At 36.0% G+C, this 18416-nt stretch overlaps 1 protein-coding gene and 1 long non-coding RNA gene across 3 annotated transcripts in view; one reads left to right on the top strand and one right to left on the bottom strand.

Annotated features, from left to right (window-relative positions):
• Positions 1-18416, top strand: part of LOC147375717 (uncharacterized) — a 284991-nt gene that overhangs the window by 44217 nt on the left and 222358 nt on the right. The window contains exon 3 of one of the 2 annotated variants that reach the window (XR_015160385.1): positions 11851-12063. The exons of the other annotated variant lie outside the window; for it this stretch is intronic. This is a non-coding gene — a long non-coding RNA (uncharacterized LOC147375717). Of the gene's footprint in view, positions 1-11850; positions 12064-18416 lie in introns of those variants that run through there. 2 annotated transcript variants of the gene reach the window in all.
• LOC147375721 (calcium-activated chloride channel regulator 1) overlaps positions 1-18416 on the bottom strand; it is a 32576-nt gene that overhangs the window by 1487 nt on the left and 12673 nt on the right. Inside the window, exons 6-13 of the mRNA XM_086390929.1 lie at positions 18112-18339; positions 16788-17012; positions 9487-9664; positions 6490-6590; positions 5920-6144; positions 5514-5784; positions 4777-4947; positions 3300-3539 (exon numbers count right to left, since the gene is read on the bottom strand). Coding sequence (XP_086247055.1) covers positions 3300-3539; positions 4777-4947; positions 5514-5784; positions 5920-6144; positions 6490-6590; positions 9487-9664; positions 16788-17012; positions 18112-18339 — 1639 coding nt within the window. The remainder of the gene's footprint in view (positions 1-3299; positions 3540-4776; positions 4948-5513; positions 5785-5919; positions 6145-6489; positions 6591-9486; positions 9665-16787; positions 17013-18111; positions 18340-18416) is intronic.

The following is an 18416-nucleotide window of genomic DNA, read 5'->3' as shown; positions in this document are numbered from 1 at the left end:
TTGAATTTAGGGTTTTCTTTTTAATTCAGGACCTGTGCCTTAACATCTGAGTCTTTTAATAAATACATCTTATCCATCTGATCTATTCCGCTACTCTTCACATCCTCTCTGCATTTAATTTTGATGGGTCTATCTAACTATCCATCCATCCCTTTAATTCAAATATTTCATTGTGAAATTTTGCTTTTTTGACTTTGAGCATATTATTTGGTTCCTGTTCTCCCTGACATGAATCCCTGGAATGTGCCTCCCTCTCCCTATCTATGCAATTTGTACTTATTCTTCAAGGCCCAACAGGAGGTCCAATTTCTCCTTGAAGTCTTGATCATGTGTTTCATCACTTGATGACTCTCTTCCATGAACTCTTACTGCATGGGAAGGAGCTTTCCAATTTTATGAAGGTTCAGTTTATCTTTTCAATGTGAATTACTTCTGGGCCCCCAAAGACACATGAAAAATGCTCAACATCACCAATCATTAGGAATGCAAATCAAACCTACCTTGCACCTGTCAGAATATGTATTATTAAAAAAACAACAAAAGACAAATGTTGGCCAAAATGTAGAGAAAAGGGAACCCTTTTGCACTGTTGGTAGGAATGTAAATTGCTGCACCACTATGGAAAACAGTATAGAAGTTACTAAAAACATTAAAAGTAGACTGATCATATGATCCAGCAATTCTGCTTCTGGGTATTTTTCTCAAGAAAACAAAAACACTAATTCAAAAAGATATATGCACTTCTATGTTCATTGCAGCATTATTTGCAATAGCAAAGATATGGAGCAACCTAAGTGTCCATTGATAGGTGAATGGATATATATATATACATATATATATATAAAATACTGGAGTGGGTAGCCTATGCCTTCTCCAGGGGATCTTCCCAACCCAGGAATTGAACTGGGGTCTCCTGCATTGCAGGTGAATTCTCTACCAGCTGAGCTACTACAGAAACCCTATATATACATACTTACACACAACGGAATATTAATCAGCTATAAAAAGAATGAGAGCTTGTATTACATGACAACATGGATGGACCTAGAGGGTATTATGCTAAGTGAATTAAGTCAGATAGAAAAGACAAATACCATGTGATTTCATTTATATGTGATATCTAAAAAACAAATGAACAAATATAACAAAATAGAAATAGACTCATCAATACAGAGGACAAACAAGTATTTGCCAAATGGGAGGGGAGTGGCAGGAGTGAGTGAAATCTGTAAGGGAGATTAAGAGGTACAAACTTGCAGTTACAAAATAAATGAGTCATGGTGATGAAATGTACAGGATGGAGAATGTAGTCAATAATACTATGGTAACTTTGTATGGTGACAGATGGTATCTAGATTTAAAGTGGTGATCATTTTGTACTCTATAGATACATCAAATCACTATATTATGTATTCAGAACTAAAATAGTGTTGTAGATCAATTGTACTTTAATAAAAATATTACTTTTTGGCTAAAAATGTTTATTCAGTTGATGCCCAAAATGACAAAATTAGAGGATCATAAAATATTAGAATTATATCTACTTGTTTTAGTAATTCTAGGTCATCTAGTCTGATTTGCATATATGACAGATATGGAAATTGGGTCCCAGTAAATTTAAGTTTTTCATTCAAAATTATATAGGCTATTCATTTATTTTTTGAGATACTGCTACTACCTCCTTTTGTAATGCCTAAGGGTAAAATTTGGTAGAACTACAATATCTTCCTATCAGTTACAAGAAAAGAGCGAGATTCAGATCTCACGTATTGTAGGCGTTTGAGCTTAAACACACTGAAGTGCTTTCTTTTTCAATGTGTGTATGAAATACTTTCTTCCTTCTTTTAGTTCCTGGAAGCAAATGGCAACCCACTCCAGTGTTCTTGCCTGAAGAATCCCAGGGACAGAGGAGCCTGGTGGGCTGCCGTCTCTGGGGTCTCACAGAGTCGGACACGACTGAAGCGACTTAGCAGTAGCAGCAGCAGTAGCAGCAAGCAGCATAAGGCATTTATTATGAATCCAGTCTTAATCTAAAGGCTTAAGCTTAACTGAATTCAAGTTAGAACTAAACATATAGTCATATAATTTCATTTATGGCTTTTTCAGTGAAAGTATATATATATTTTTTCACCATAGTTTTAAGGGTCATATTGTATTTCAGAAGCTATCATGGTAAGAGTCTCAGTACTGAAGTACAAAGAGCTCTTTGTAGGTATTTTATGTTTCCTTTGGCTTCAGAATGATTTTTTTATTGTGTAATAATAACAAAAAGAAATATAACTACAAAGGAAATGAAAGATTAAGAAGCATCATTTCTTTTGAGAGCATATAGTGAGGGGTGTATTATAATCCAAGTGAAGGAACATTGAAAGTCACTTTTAAGCACTGGCAAGCTCTGAGTTAATTGTGTCTGTTGATATGCATATTTCTTTCATTTTACCACCTTTAAGGGAAAATAACAAGATTGACTTTACCCCATGAGAATCTTCTAGTCTAGCACAATTCTGGAATATGATAGTCATTCAATATTTAATTCAGCTAAATTTAAAGCAAAGCTAAAAGTGATTTAGGCTTTTTGGAATGAGGGCAGTTTATTATGAGGAACTTTGAATGAATGAGATATTTTGGCCTTGAAATTTAATTCAAACTCCATAGCCAAATCTCTGCTTGTGATCCTCTCTCTGGGACATCTTCACCTAAATTTGTTAACTTCTTTCATTCTTTAAGACTAGGTTAGGGATAGTCTTCCCTGAAAAGTTCTTTAATATACCTTGTGATCTTAACCTTCAACTATTAATAGAAGTGGGCATCCAATGGTGTATCTCATTATATTCTATAAAATTATCTTTTATTTTCAGGAACTATCTTCTCTACCTAACTGTTGAGAGTAAGGTTTATTTCTTAAGAACCTAATAGTGTTTGAAAATTCAATAAAAGGTCAGTGAATGAATGAAATTGTGCAATACTGTACTTGCACAGTACAAAAATAGAAAAAATTTTCTCTGTTAGGAAATCAGTCTTCTCAAAGAATTTCTAAGATAGTTCATGTTGTGAGAGGCAGTTTGGTACAACAGAGTCTGATGAGAGTGAGTTAGACTTCTAATTTATTAAATACAGAAGTAATTTGGGCCAATCCATTATCTCTTGGGGCTTAAGTTTTCACATATGAAAACAGGTGACCAATAGTAGACAATCTATACATGTTATTTACAAATAGGACATTAGAAAATTTTGAGCAAATGAAAGCCTGTGGGATTTCTTTTAGTATATAATATTTTAAAATATAATATCACACTTACCTTTTCCTTTATCTAGGACATTGCCAGGGGCTGTCCATGACAGTTGAATGTGATCTTCTTTAAATTTTGCTTCAAGGTCTATAATTTTATTGGGTGGGAGCACAGAAGGGTGATTACCAGAAGGAGGAGCTCCTGATACAGTAAATGACCCTCCAGAGGTTAGTCTGCTAAAGTCTTCTATTTCAGCTTTTGCCAGGTCATCTTTGACTTCAGGTCTGGGTGGGTTCAGTATAATTTTACCTACCAAAAAAGCAATTTTGTAACTTTTCATTTTGCCATATCTATTCTTATAATCTCATTTGCGGCTGTAGAGGAGTTAATATTGAGTGATAGTAGCAGCTATTGAAAAAGTAATAACTTTTAGGGAAAAAAAGCTTCTTTTATTGGTGTTATTTTAAAATTGATGAGGAGAAATTATGAAATATTAGGACTATTGTTTAACCCATCTGTCTTTATTCTTGACTCTAAATTCTTTGAGGACAAGGATGGCCCCTTATTTATCTCTGTAGCTCTGAAAGTGAAAGTGAAGTTGTGCAGTTGTGTCCGACTCTTAGCGACCCCATGGACTGCAGCCTACCAGGCTCCTCCGTCCATGGGATTTTCCAGGCAGGAGTACTGGAGTGGGGTGCCATTGCCTTCTCCAAAACTATACTTTAGATGACTTCAATGTTCTATGACCTAGCTGGGCCAAAAATCAAGTTATATAAGTGAAACTTAAGATCTGAAAGTTTTCGTTATGTACTCTATTATCATTGATTAGTTCGATATAATGCCTTTGCTTACTGATATCCATGAGCATGGGCATTTTATAAAATGAATTACAACATTTAGATTACTTTTGAATTTGGAAAAGCCTAATGTTGATGAAAAGTATAGAGTTCACCTTTAAGGTACAGGAAGCTATAAACAAAAGACTCTACGCTAGAGAATCCTGGGAACAAGACTTTTCCGTTTGTCTTGAACTAACATTTTTGGCTTAAATATGAAGGGATTTGATAAATTTCACAATTTTTAAAGCTCATCAGAATCTCTGTAGCTCTAGTATATAGCAAAAGCTTGCCACAGTAAATTTTTTTTTCAGTGTAATTGAAATGAACTGAGGGAGATGTAAACAAAACTAGGTCCCTCATCATAAATATGGTTTTGAAACATAAAGTTGATTATATAACTCTATACTTAGGTTTTCCATGCTAAGTTGCTTCAGTCATGTCCAACTCTTTGCAACCTCATGGACTGTAGCCAGCCAGGCTTCTTTGTTCAGGGCGATTCTTCAGGCAAGAATACTGGAGTGGGTTGCCATTTCCTCCTCTGGGAGATCTTCCCAACCCAGGGATCGAACTCATGTCTCTTACATCTCCTGCATTGGCAGGTGGGTTCTTTACCACTAGTGCTGCCTCCATGGTACCTTTTAATTTGAATGCTTGTCACATATAATTTACCTAGATAAATGACATATTTCTATTTTAATGCCACTTACCATTTTCAATATACCCTGGTATATACAGGGCTTTGTTCTGTGGTTGTCTTAAACTTAGCCTAGCCGTGTTGTTTCTTGCCTCGGCATGTACTTTTAAACTGTATCTACCATTTCCACGGTAATCTGTAAAATATCTTGAATAGATGCCATCATTCTTGACAGTATCAGCACCTTGATATTGAAGTATAATATTAGATATACCACAAAGTAAAAATTACAACATCAACTGTATATGAGCCCTAGCGATGGAAGCTTTTTGGAGGGATAGTAGAGCACAATTTTTTAAGTACATGAATCCAAGAATCAGGCCACTTGGGTTCAAAGTCTTGTTTGGCCACTTGCCAACCTTTGACTTTGGAAAAGTCTAATTCATGGTAAACATTCAATTAATATTAGTTATTATTTTTTCATAAGAGAATCCTATCAAAATAAGGAAAATGTAACTAAACTGGAGAAAGCAAATGTAAAACACTGATACTAATGAAAATAGAGAAAAATTGTACTCTGTTATATGGGAAAAGTAAAATTATTCATAAAATTTAAAGAAGATAAATATGCTTATGTTCGTGCCTAGACAAGATAACTAAGTGAAAGGTTAAAAAATTTTAAAAGCATTACAATTAAATTTAATTCACTTAAAGTACGTTTCTTTGGATATATAGGAACTCCTGACTTCTAAGACATGTGACTGTAGTAGAATTTTAAGTTCAGTGGAAGTTGATGCATATTCTTATTACCTGCACCATTGTCCCAGAGCTCCAATGTTACTTGATGGCCATCTTCAGTTTCTATAATGGCAGTTACATTGATTCCCAGTACAGGCAAAAACCCTTGACTGACTTGTGCATAAACAATCACTGGGCTAGGGTAATGTGCTGTATTTTGACTCATGTGAGCTGTTGCAGTTACTGGGGGTGTAGTAGGACTTCTTGCTCGAGTGGTCACTGTCACTGTTAGTATTTGAGGACTGGCATGATTATTTAGAAGGCTGTAAGTCCAAGTACCTGTCTGAAAATTAAAAAAAAAACAAAACATCTATTTTAGAGCTTTTGTAATATCTTCCCTCTCCTATATGAGATGTTGTCTTCATTTTTTCCTAAAAATTGGTTGATAAAGCATGGAGAAAATAAAAAATATTCTTACCTCTGCAATACCAGGTATTCGAAGACGAGCAGAATGAATATTTAGCTTATCTTCTTTGAAATCTGAGGTTTTATATTTCTTTCCTTTTGGATCCTGGAGAAGAATTTCTGGCTTTTTTATTGTCCACGTGACAACAAAGAAAGTGTCATTTCCAACTGTACTATCCACAGGCACCGTACCATTTACCCATTTCTTTTCTGTAATTGCCAAGGCTTTGCTTTCCAACTGTTAACGTAAATATAAACAACAAACACGTGAGACTGATTTGTTATTACAGTTAATAGGATTTCAAAGTTTAGTCAGTTCAGAGAAATTCTAAATATACTTTTAAGATTTCAATTAAAATAACCAAGACTTATGTTGAATGTTTATATTGATTAAAAATAGAAGAATCAAAAGAAAAAGTGGCTGTAAGTATCACAAAAAGCAAATTCAGTAGGATGTTTTTCTTCTGGAACCTGAAATGTTTTCAGACAGATGAGTTATTTATTAGAGAAAGAAGTTAATATTTAGGGTAATAAAAATTTATTACAAGTGTGAAAAGGCAAATAATTTTTTTAAGATACTGACCTGAATAGTCTGCTGAGTGATACTGCCACTTCTAGATGAAATTCTACTGAATGCATTAGTAAGGCCATTTATGTCTTTATTGGCATAAAACCGATGTCCTCCTAAAATGGAATTTTATTTCTTTTATAATACTAATTTTATTTTATTTGAAAAATTTTTACTGAAATATATTTGATTAACAAAATGTTAGTTTCAGGTATGTAGCAAAGTGAATCAGTTATACAGATACATTTATTCATTCTTTTTTTAGATTCTTTTTCCATATAGGACATTACAGAATATTGAGTAGACTTCTCTATGCTATACAGTAGGTCTTTATTATCTATTTTATATACTGTAGTGTTTATATGTCAATCCTAATTAGAAAGTGAAGAGGAACTAAAAAGCCTTGATGAAAGTGAAAGAGGAGAGTGAAAAAGTTGGCTTAAAGCTCAACATTCAGAAAATGAAGATCATGGCATCTGGCCCCATCACTTCATGAGAAATAGATGGGGAAACAGTGGAAACAGTGTCAGACTTTATTTTTGGGGGCTCCCAAATCACTGCAGATGGTGATTGCAGCCATGAAATTAAAAGACGCTTACTCCTTGGAAGAAAAGTTATGACCAACCTAGATAGCATATTCAAAAGCAGAGACATTACTTTGCCAACAAAGGTCCGTCTAGTCAAGGCTATGGTTTTTCCAGTGGTCATGTATGGATGTGAGAGTTGGATTGTGAAGAAAGCTGAGCGCCGAAGAATTGATTCTTTTGAACTGTGGTGTTGGAGAAGACTCTTGAGAGTCCTTTGGACTGCAGGGAGATCCAACCAGTCCATTCTGAAGGAGATCAGCCCTGGGATTTCTTTGGAAGGAATGATGCTAAAGCTGAAACTCCAATACTTTGGCCACCTCATGCGAAGAGTTGACTCATTGGAAAAGACTGATGCTGTGAGGGATTGGGGGCAGGAGGAGAAGGGGACGACAGAGGATGAGATGGCTGGATGGCATCACCAACTCGAATGAGTTTGAGTGAACTCTGGGAGTTGGTGATGGACAGGGAGGCCTGGTGATTCATGGGGTCGCAAAGAGTCGGACACGACTGAGCAACTGAACTGAACCGAACTGAATCTCCCAATTTCTCTCTCCCCAGCTCCTTTTGCCCTTGGTAACTATAAATTTGTTTTCTACGTCTGTGACTGTTTCTGTTTTGTAAATAAGTTAATTTGTACCATTTTTTTTTTAAAGATTCCACATGTAAGTGATATCATAGATTTGTCTTTCTCTGTCTGACTTACTTCACTCAGTTTGACAATCTCTAGGTCCATCCATGTTGCTGCAAATGGCAGTATTTAGTTCTCTTTTATGGCTGAGTCATATTCCATATGATTCTAATTTTAAGTGGGAAAATCATATTTGATATTATACTCTTATCAGTATACTATAAAATACATTTAAAATTTTCTTTTTAAACTTACAAAAGATGAATTTTCCAGACCTTTGGAACTTTTAGTAAATCAGTATCCTAGATGTAATCCTGCAATAACTAAACCTTGCTCAAAATATCTTAGAATAAAGAAAAAAACTGGCCAGTTAATATTATTTTAAAATCAATCATTAGATTTAAGTGCTTGCCACATTAGTAAAGCTTATCTAATCACCAAATAATGATACGAAAATTAAAGACAATTTTAAACTAGCTGCTTATTTTCTGGTTATATTAAGATATACCAAAACAATTAGAGAATGACAGTGTAGAATAAAGTAAAATTGATTAAAGAAAGTGAAAGTAAAGTGAAAGTGAAGTCGCTCAGTCGTGTCCAACTCTGTGACCCTGTGGACTGTAGCCCACCAGGCTCCTCCGTCCATGGGATTCTCCAGGCAAGAATACTGAAGTGGGTTGCTATTTCCTTCTCCAGGGGATCTTCCTGACCCAGGGATCGAACCCAGGTCTCCTGAATTGCAGGCAGACGCTTTAACCTCTGAGCCACCATGGAAGCCCTAAAATTGATTAAATGCAGATACTAAATGACGCAAGAGTTAATGAAGAGGGAGATAACTTCAGTGTCAGGAGCTGGAAAAGAGTGGATTGCAGAGAACAAGATTTGGTATTCAGTTCTCTATGCTGTGCTGTGCTTAGTTGCTGGTTGTGTCCGGCTCTCTAGTTGTGTCCAACTCTTTGAGACCCACGGACTGTAGCCTACCAGGCTGTCTGTCCTTGGGGATTCTCCAGGCAAGAATACTAGAGTGGGTTGCCAGCTCCTCCTCCCTGGATCTTCCCAGCCCAGGGATTGAATCTGGGTCTCCCTCATTGTAAGTGGATTCTTAACTATCTGAACCACCAGGGAAGCCCAAGAATAGTGGAGTGGGTAGCCTATCCCTTCTCCAAGGGATTTTCCTGAAACAGGAATCAAACCCAAGTCTCCTGCATTGCAGGTGGATTGTGGATTCTTTACCAGCTGAGCTACCAGGGAAGCCCAGTCTTACTATATTGCCTTGGGTAAATAATTTGTATTCTCTAGATTTTACATTTACTCCTCAATAAAATAGTGCTAGCTGAATCTCTACTGTAATATTGAGCAGGTAAGATACTGAGTAAGAATTTTGGAACTGCAGTTGAGTAAGTCCAGTAACCATGAGAGCAAAGGTTCATCTTGGTGGTAAAAAGTGATGAGAAATGAGTGAAGACAACACATATGGACTAATGTTAGAAGAAGCTAGTATAGGTAGAAACAGAGAGAAGTGAAATGGGGTGAGGAGAGATATTAATTTGAAGGATGAAGAGAAGGAAAGGACAGAGATGAATTTTTATTTTTAAATTTTATTTTATTTTTAAACTTTACATAATTGTATTAGTTTTGCCAAATATCAAAATGAATCCGCCACAGGTATACATGTGTAGAGATGAATTTTTTAGGACAGGAAAATTTTGAGCAGTTTATAGTTTAAGGGGAAAGAGTCCCTGGAATGAGAGAAACTGAAAAGGTATTTTCTATTTAAACTCTATTCCAAAGGTTTACCTGTCATATCTGACAGTGTCTCCAGTTCTTTGGCAGCAGAAGGTCCCAGGGCAATGGTGTGAATGATCACACCACTTTGTTTTACCTCCTCAATGCATGAGTGTATTTCATTATCTTCCCCATCGGTTAGTAGTATGATTTCAGAACCAGAAGTTCTCTGTTGACTCTGAATAATTGCCTAATGTTGAAAAACCAGACTATTGTTAATAATTAGAGAATATCTTATCTAAATACATATAAACTAAGAATAAACCTTTTCTTTAATTTTGGAAAAGTCTTTAGGCCTATACATCAGAGTAGGCCAAAGGAAACTTCCTGTTGTCATTCTAGGTTGAGCTAGCTTGGAAATGAGTGTAATGTACAATGGTCTTGTAGGTTTCCAAAGGCAGAATGTTAACAGTGCTTTCACATATACTCAAGCTATCCAAGACAGAAAGAATATAACACTTAGAACGCTAACACACAATAAATATTCAGTGAATGCTAACTATTATTATTATTATCTCAGGAGATACTTGAGGTGGAGCCTGATGACCCAGGCAGTTTTGGTAATTTGCAGACTAGACAGCATTTGTAAAGCCATGACTGAAGGCAGGTGTACAAAGTTAAATGATGTGACTTGTGTCTTTTTACGCATTTTAGTTGATAATTAAAGAATCTTAGGATTTCCTGGAAAAAACATTGACCTGTCACGAAGAAGGAAGTTCATGAATTTATCAAATACTGTAATTTTGGGAGGGTGGTATTTTCCTGATTTTTTACCAAGAGTAGTGGCTAACACAATTTACTCAGAGACATTAAGAGTAAATTCTAGCTCTTCCCTTTGATGAATTGAATAGCTAGTGTTTAGTCTCTCTGTAGTATATGTATATATAAAATATATGTATGCTGCTGCTGCTGCTGCTGCTGCTGCGTTGCTTCAGTCGTGTCTGACTCTGTGCAACCCCAGAGACGGCAGCCCACCAAGCTCCCCCGTCCCTGGGATTCTCCAGGCAAGAACACTGGAGTGGGTTGCCATTTCCTTCTCCAATGCATGAAAGTGAAAAGTGAAAGTGAAGTCGCTCAGTCATGTTCAACTCTTCGTGACTCCATGAACTGCAGCCCACCAGGCTCCTCCATCCATGGGATTCTCCAGGCAAGAGTACTGGAGTGGGGTGCCATTGCCTTCTCCAAAATATGAATATAATTAATATTTATAATAAAGTTCTATAAAGAGTTCAGTGTAATTATTACTTTTTTGAACTTTGGAGTAAGAAAGACCAGGTTTTGATCATGGTTTTGCCAATTACTGATTATATGACCTTGAGAAAGATATTTAATTACTCTGTACCTCAGTTTCTTTATGTGCAAAATAGGCATAATAATAGTGCCTGATTAAAAATTAATGGTAGCAATAATGTAAGATTATGAATGAAAAGCATTTAACATAGGCACTACTGTAGAATATGCTCAATAAATTTCAGATATTATTGTTATGATTCTGTAAGTAAAAGCTTATATGATTTCATTACATAAGTAATTAAGAGGTTTTTATTTGTTTGAATGTAATTTGACATAATCTCTTCAGCAATAGTCTGTGGTCAAAATGTCATATGACACATATCAAAACATTAAGAAAAACTGATGAACCAATATGTGCAAACATTATAACACATTCCCAAGATATAGTGCAGTCATATTTTAGAATTGAATAAACATATATAAGAATTATAATTTTTAATAGCAATCCTTCCTTGAGTACTTGCGTATCATTTTTATTGAATTATAGTTGATTTACAATGTTATATTAGTTTCAGGTATACAACATAGTAATTTACTATTCTATGAATTATACTGTAAAGTCATTACAAAATAATGGCTATATTTCTCTGTGCTATACAATATATCCTGTTGTGTATTCATTTTATATATAGTAATTTATATTTCTTAATACCATACCCTTATCTTGCACCTTCCCCTCTTCTCTCCCCATTGGTTACCACTAGATTGTTCTCTATATCTGTGAGCCTGTTTTGCTATATACATGATGTTTGTATAATTTTTTGGGTCCTACATATAATTGATAATAGAGTTTTTGTCTTTCTCTGCTTGACTTATTTTATTAAGCATCGTACCCTCTAGGTCCATCCACATTGTTACAAATGGCAGAATCTCATATTGCTGAGTAATAGTCCACTGTATATGTGTATAAATACATACATACACACTAAATCTTATTTATTCATTCATCTCTTGATAGACACTTGGTTTGCTGCTATATCTAGGCTATTATAAATGATGCTGCTATGAACATTAGGGGAACACTTATTTATCTGACATATTTCTTGCAATTAAATAAGTACTATTGCTTTTTTTCCTTCAAAGAAAAAGGAGTGCAAGAAGGCAAAGTAGTTGTCTGAAGAGGCTTTACAAAGAGCTGAGGAAAGAAGAGAAGTGAAAAGTAAAGGAGAAAGGAAAAGATACACTCAACTGAATGCAGAGTTCCAGAGAATAGCAAGGAGAGCTAAGAAGGCCTTCTTAAATTAACAATGTAAAGAAATAGAGGAAAACAACAGACTGGAAAAGACTAGAGATCTCTTCAAGAAAATGGAGCTATCAAGGGAACATTTCATGCAAGGATGGGTACAGTAAAGAACAGAGTGCTAAGGACCTAACCAAAGCATAAGAGATTAAGAAGAGGTGGCGAGAATATACAGAGGAACTATACAAAAAAGATATTAATGGCACTAATTACCCTGATACTGTGGTAACTCACCTAGAGATGGACATCCTGGAGTGTGAAGTCAAGTGGGCTTAGGAAGCTTTACTATGAACAAAGCTAGTGGAGGTGATAGAGGTACAACTGAACTATTTCAAATCCTAAAAGATGTTGCTGTTAAAATGTTGCACTCAGTACTTCAGCAAATTTGGAAAACTCAGTCGTAGCCACAGGACTGGAAAAGGTCAGTTTTCATTCCAATCCCAAAGAAAGGCAATGCCAAAGTATGTTTAAACTACTGAATAATTGTGCTCATTTCACATACTGGTAAAGTTATGCCAAAATCCTTCAAGTTGGCTTCAGTAGTATGTGAACCAAAAACTTTCAGATGTACAAACTGAATTTAGAAAAGGCAGAGGAATCAGAAGTCAAATTGCCAACATCCATTGGATCATGAAAAAAACAAAGGAATTAAAAAAAATCTGCTTCATTGACTATGCTAAAGCCTTTGATTGTGTGGATCACAACAACTGTGGAAAATTCTGAAAGAGATGGGAATACTAGACCACCTTACCTGCCTCCTGAGAAACCTGTATGCAGGTCAAGAAGCAACAGTTAGAACCTTACATGGAACAACTGACTGGTTTCAAATTGGGAAAAGAGTGTGACAAGACTGCTTATTTAACTTATATACAGAGTACATTATGCTAAATGCTGGGTTGAATTAATCACAAGCTAGAATCAAGATTGCTGGGAGAAATATCAACAACCTCTGATAAGCACATGATACCACTCAAATGGCAGAAAATGAAGAGGAACTAAAGACCCTCTTGATGTGAGTGGAAGAAGAGAGTGAAAAAACTCGCTCGAAACTCAGCATTCAAAAAACTAAGGTCGTGGCATCTGGTCACATCACTTCATGGCAAATAGAAGGGGAAAAAGTGGAAACAGTGACAGATTTTATTTTCCTGGGCTCCAAAACCACTGCAGACAGTGACTGCAGCCTTGAAATTAAAAAAAAATGTTTGCTCCTTAGCAAAAGAGACACAGATGTAAAGAACAAACTTTTGGACTATGTGGGAGAAGACAAGGGTGGGATGATTTGAGAGAATAGCATTGAAACATGTATATTGCCATATGTAAAACAGATGACCAGTGCAAGTTTGATGCATGAAGCAGTGTACTCAAAGCCTCTGGGGCAACCCAGAGGGATGGGATGGGGAGGGAGGTGGGAGGAGTGTTCAGGATGGGGGGAACATGTGCACCTGTGTCTGATTCATGTCGATGTAGGCAGAAACCACCACAATATTGTAAAGTAATTATCCTCCAATTTAAATAAATGATTAATAAAAAGATGCTTACTTCTTGAAAGGAAATCTATGAAAAACCTAGAAAACATATTTAAAAGCAAAGACATCACTTTGCTGACAAAAATCAGTCTAGTCAAAGTTATGGTTTTTCCAGTAGTCATGTACAGTTGTGAGAGCTAGACCATAAAGAAGGCTGAATGCTGAAGAATTGATATTTCTGAATTGTGGTGCTGGAGAAGACTCCTGAGTGTCCCTTGGACTGCAAGGAGATCAAATTAGTCAATGCTAAAGGGAATCAACCCTGAATATTCACTGGAAGGACTGATGCTGAAGCTGAAGCTCCAGTACTTTGGCCATCTGGTGTGAAGAGCCAACTCATTGGAAAACACTTTGATGCTGGGAAAAATTGAAGGCAAAAGGAGAAGGGGGTGGCAGAGGATGAGATGGTTAGATAGCACCACTGACTCATGGACATGAATTTGAGCAAACTTTGGGAGATAATAGAGGAAAGAGGAGCCTGGTGTGCTGCAGTCCATGTGGTCACAAAGAGTTGGATACGACTTAGTGACTGAACAAGAACAACAAGTATTACTTCTCATATTCCATTAATTGAGAAAACTGAGATTTTTTTGAGTTGAGTAACTCACCCAAGGTCATTTAGCTAGGGAATAATAGAATTACAGTCCCAGGTTTGTCTGGATCTGGAACTTGTGTATTTTCTTAAACCTATATGCTTTACAGAAAATAAACATCATGAGGAAATCTAGGAGTTTGCATTAACTAGTGGCCCAGATGAGAGTAATAATCTCTACTTTTTAGCTGAGGCAGTGAGAGGATCAGGGAAGGGAAACAATTTTCTGTTTTTTTGACTGAAGGAATATAAATAGGCTTAAACAGAGGCTATCTTAGGTTGGAAGAGATTCAGATGAGTACTGGAGGCAGTTTAATATAATGCTCAAAAAGTTGCTCACAACTTTTGATTTCACAATTTTTATTTCAATAAACTTCTACCTATGTGTTGTGAGTTTCATACTATACTTGAGCAACTATCTCTATTTTTGTGATTTTAAATGTCAATTTAATTGGATGAACTGGGGTTTTCTTTATCCATAATATAAAAATATTAGTAATCTCCCTCTTCTAAAATCCCTTTAACAGCATTATTTTATCCTCATAGAAATTTGGACTTTGGAATGATCAAGAAATGAAGACTTTCTCAATAAAATCATGATGATTATGTTTACATAGAATTTTTCTTCCCTTTAACCACTCCTCAGTGCAATGCAGTACCTTAGGAGTAAGAACAATAGGCAATAGAATGTCTTTAAAAATTATTTAAATGAGAGTTCAAGATGACAGAGTAGAAGGATGTGTGCTCATCTCCTCCTGTGAGAAAACCAAAATCTCAACTAGTTGTTGAACAGCCATCAACAGGAAGATGCTGGAACCCACCAAAAAAAGATACCCAACATCCCCCCTTGGCATAAGCCCTCTTGGAGGTCACCATTAACCCTAGGGCCTGTAGACCCCAAGGCTGGGTTGCCTCAGGCCAAACAACTAACAGAGAGGGAGCACAACTCTACCCATCAGCAGATAATTGGGTTGAAATTTATTGAGCAAGGCCGTGCCCACCAGTGCAAGACCCAGTTTTTCCCACTGCCAGTCCCTCCCATCAGGAAGCTTACACAAGCCTCTTAGCCTCCTCCATCAGAACGCAAGACAGAAGAAGCAATAAGAACCACAACCCCACAGCTAGAACAAAAGCCACATTACAGAAAGTTAGTCAGGATGACAAAGCAAAAGGTTATATCCCAGATGAGGGGACAAGATAAAACCCCAGAAAAATACTAAATGTTGTGGAGATAGGCAACCTCCCAGAAAAATAATTCAGAATAATGAAAGTGAAGATGATCCAGGATCTCGGGAACAATGGTGAAGATGCAAAAAATGTTTACCAAAGACCTATAAGAACTAAAGAACAAACAGAGATGAATAATACACTATAAGGAGTCAGTAGCAGAATAACTGAGGCAGGAGAACGGATAAATGACCTGGAGGACAGAATGGTGGAAATCACTCCCATAGAACAGAATATATAAAAAAGAATGAAAAAAAAGAAGATAGCCTAAGAGACCCCTGGGATAGCATTAAACACACCAACATTCACATTTTGAGGGTCCCAGAAGTAGAAGAGAGAGAGGAAGGACCTGAGAAAATATTTGAAGAGATAATAACTGAAACTTCCCTAACATGAGAATGGAAATAGTCAACCAAGTCCAGAAAGCACAGAGAGTCCCAGGCAGGATAAACCCAAGGAGGAACACACTGAAACACATAGTAATCAAACTGACAAAAATTAAAAACAAGGTAGAATATTTAAAACAACAAGGAAAAATGACCAATAACATACAAGAGAACTCCCATCAGGTTATCAGCTGATTTCTCAATAGTAACTCTACAAACCAGAAGGGAATGACATGATATATTTAAAGTGATGAAAGGGAAGAATCTACATCCAAGAATATTGTACATAACAAGGCTCTCATTCAGATTTGATGGAGAAAACAAAAGCTTTCCAGATAAGCAAAAGTTGAGAATATTCAGTGCCACCAAACCAGCTTTACAACAAATGCTAAAGGAACTTGTAGGCAGAAAACAAGACAAGGAAAAGACCTACAAAAAATAAACCCAAAATAATTAAGAAAATGGTAATAGGACCATATGAAAGTGAAAGTGAAAGTTGCCCAGTCGTGTCCGACTCTTTGCAACCCCATGGACTATACAGTCCGTGGAATTCTCTAGGCCAGAATACTGGAGTGGGTAGCCTTTCCCTTCTCCAGGGAATCTTCCCAACCCAGAGATCCAACCCAGGTCTCCTGCACTGCAGGCGGACTCTTTACCAGCTGAGCCACAAGGGAAGCCCGTACATATCCATAATTACCTTAAATGTAAATGGATTAAATGCATCAACTAAAAGATGTAGACTGGCTGGGCAGATAAAAACATGTGCATGTAGGTACTTCCACAGCACATCACTCTGCTTGACCCCCCCAAACTGTATGTAATTACTTTATATTGTTAGTTTAATCATGTCCCGATTATGGCCTGCAATTATAATTATCTTTTATTTTTTGTCTGGCTATTGATTGTGTAAACAGATAAATGTCTTTTACTATTGAAAAAAAATTATTTAAATGAGAGACCTCTATGCTCATGACCCTTGTAAGAGAGCTGGACAATATTAAAAGTAATAATAAATGCAAATGATACTTATAAAAGCATTTTTATTTTACCTGAAATCCTGCTTTGAGCCCCCTACAAATTGAAGTTCCACCATTAGCTTCTTGAGGCAGATTTGCAGTGATATTTTCATAAACATTATCATCAGTTATTTTTGTTAGATTATTTCGGATTTCAGCAACACTGTCAAATGTAACCATCCCAACCAAGGATCCCTTTTCAATAATTTGAATCAAGAATAATTCTGCTGCTTGATTCATTCGAAAGAGACGGTCTTCCTGTAAGAAAAGAAAGTGAAAATGAAGTCGCTCAGTTGTGTCTGACTCTTTGCGACCCCGTGGACTGTAGCCTACCAGGCTCTTCCCTCCATGGGATTCTCCAGGCAAGAATACTGGAGTGGGTTGCCATTTCCTTCTCCAGGGGATCTTCCCAACCCAGGGATCGAACCTGGGTCTCCTGCATTGCATTGCAGGCAGGTGCTTTAACCTCTGAGCCACCAGGGAAGCCCCTATTTGTTTTAATATCCCTGACAAATTCTTATAATTTAAACTAAAGGGATTAAATAATTCCAGTAATCACTGAATCAATTATTGTGGCATGTCTGAACAATCCCGGAGTTTCCTCCAATCTTGACAGACTGGTGAAAACAAAGTTCATGGCCAGAGAGCATGGTAATAATTGATTACTGTATTTTAGCATTTAACTTCATTATATTAAAAAGAAATATTAAAGAAAAACTTAAAAAGTCAGTCATGTCATACTTGGGAAAGCCCTGAAAATGTATACTGTCTTCTTTAACAATAAGGAAATAATTTAAAATGCACACAAAAATGTTTGTTGCAGTGTAATTTTTGATAAGTTGAAAATCATCAAAATGTCCATTAATGACATTTGTTATTTGACTAAATTATAGTTTGTGCATATGATACAATCATTAAAATATGTCTCATGGAATAATTTTTTCCCCTGGGGAGTGTTTAAGGTATAGTAAGTAAAAAATCATATTATGAAATATTATGTAAGATAATCACAGTTTTGAGAAGGAAATACAAGTGCATACACAGAAACAAAGTATTATGCTCAGTGGTGGAATCATGAGTGATTTTCATTTTTTCTTTTTGTTCAGTTATATTATTTCTTGTTTGTTAGAACTAAAAGTTAAAAGAATAAATGTCATCCATAATCCAATAACCTTAATATAAAAATTACTTTTATTTTAGTATATTATCTTCTAGTGCTTGTCCATACAAAATCATTGATTAAAATTTATTAGAATAATAAATTTTAGTTAGCTTAGTAAAACTAAACCTAAGATTAAATTATACATCTATTAGCTTAAATATCTAATTTAAAAGAGCTAAAAAAAAAAAATCTTACTGAAGACATGCTTCCAGATTTATCAAGTACCAAACAAACTACTCGCTGTTTGGACTTGAGCAATGAAAATGTAGGTTGAGTCGGTGGATTCATTTCTGTCATGGGAGATGTATTTTGAAAGTCAGTAGAGTTCATGATTACATCCCATGTGCTTTTGCCATTGCACATTTTGTTTTGTAGGTTTGGAGCTTCCACATTGTGTGTTTTTTCTGTACAAAATTCAGTCACCTGGAAAAAAATCAATTGAAAGACAATTATACAGTAACTGATGCATTACGTCCCTTTCCAGATATACAGCTGGCTGT

Source organism: Bos grunniens, chromosome 3 (assembly GCF_055505025.1).
Source record: "Bos grunniens cultivar Pamir isolate PY7600 chromosome 3, Bosgru_T2T1.0, whole genome shotgun sequence".
Taxonomy (NCBI): Eukaryota; Metazoa; Chordata; class Mammalia; order Artiodactyla; family Bovidae; genus Bos; species Bos grunniens.
The sequence above is the reverse complement of the archived record's forward strand: the minus strand, read 5'-3'. Positions and strand labels throughout refer to the sequence as shown.